Consider the following 980-nt stretch of genomic DNA (forward strand, 5'->3'; position numbering starts at 1 on the left):
CAAGCAACAAAAACAAACAAAGCAAAACATATACATTAAGAAACACAAAAAACACTTTAAATTCTATTTGAATATATTAATTTTAAGCAAGTCTAAAACTACAAACGATTTTTAATTTTTAAAAATTTTACTAATATTCCCTCCCATAATAATAGGTACACTAATAAATACAATTGAAACAATCTGAGACAACGGATGATTGTATTAGTTTAAAACTTTGTATTTTAATGTCTATTATTTTCAAATATTTTTAACATACATTATTATATTAATATTCCATGATTAAGAAATACCAAAATCTGATGAGCACCGTGTGAATTTGAGGGCCTCACTTAGTCATAAATAATCTCCACGTAGTGTGTGCGTGCTACGTCACCGGTGTGGGCGTGGCTCAGATCGGCGGCTGACAACAAACATGAGCCGTAGCTGATCGAGGGGGGGACTCACCAGCCCAGTGGCAACAGAGACAGTTAGCCAACAGTATCGACAGCGTCTTTATGTTTGCTTTTAAGGTGTTCAGCGCAAGTTTGGACCACTTTTGTCGCCAGACAGAGCCCGAAGAGCTCCGCGTGACGCGTACTGTGACTGAAGGTGTCCGGTTTCTTCAGTCCGAGGGGATTGCGATGCCCTCTGACTTTATCTCCCTCTTCAACGGGGACCTCGACCTGAATTCTCCTAGTACTTTGTACTCTAAAGGTAAATGCGCCCTCCACTTCACTCAGTTTCTTTTTTCTGTTACTTTATTTGAAATTAACCTTACAATTTACTTGGCAAAACTGCGCTCGTGCGCGTTCAACCTCCTGGGGTGTCTGTCAAACTACCTCCTGTCACATGCCTGCCCATAATCCCGTAGCTACACGTTTCTCTCTATTTTGGCTAAAGCTGAAACTCATTGTAAACCGATGCTTTAGCAGCCCCCAGATGCCGCATGCGCACCGGTCAGACCTGTTTACTATCACCTCAACTTAAAAAACAGCGCT

At 41.0% G+C, this 980-nt stretch overlaps 1 protein-coding gene across 5 annotated transcripts in view; it reads left to right on the top strand.

The window, feature by feature from the left end:
- Positions 1-211: 211 nt before the first annotated feature.
- Positions 212-980, top strand: part of nfat5b (nuclear factor of activated T cells 5b) — a 33,471-nt gene continuing 32,702 nt past the window's right edge. For 4 of the 5 annotated variants that reach the window (XM_024295868.2, XM_024295869.2, XM_024295870.2 and 1 more), the window contains exon 1: positions 212-696. In XM_024295868.2, coding sequence (XP_024151636.1) covers positions 498-696 — 199 coding nt within the window. In that variant the 5' untranslated portion in view covers positions 212-497. The remainder of the gene's footprint in view (positions 697-980) is intronic. The other variant, XM_024295872.2, reaches the window with a different exon arrangement.

Source organism: Oryzias melastigma, linkage group LG3 (genome assembly GCF_002922805.2).
Source record: "Oryzias melastigma strain HK-1 linkage group LG3, ASM292280v2, whole genome shotgun sequence".
In the NCBI taxonomy this organism is placed as follows: Eukaryota; Metazoa; Chordata; class Actinopteri; order Beloniformes; family Adrianichthyidae; genus Oryzias; species Oryzias melastigma.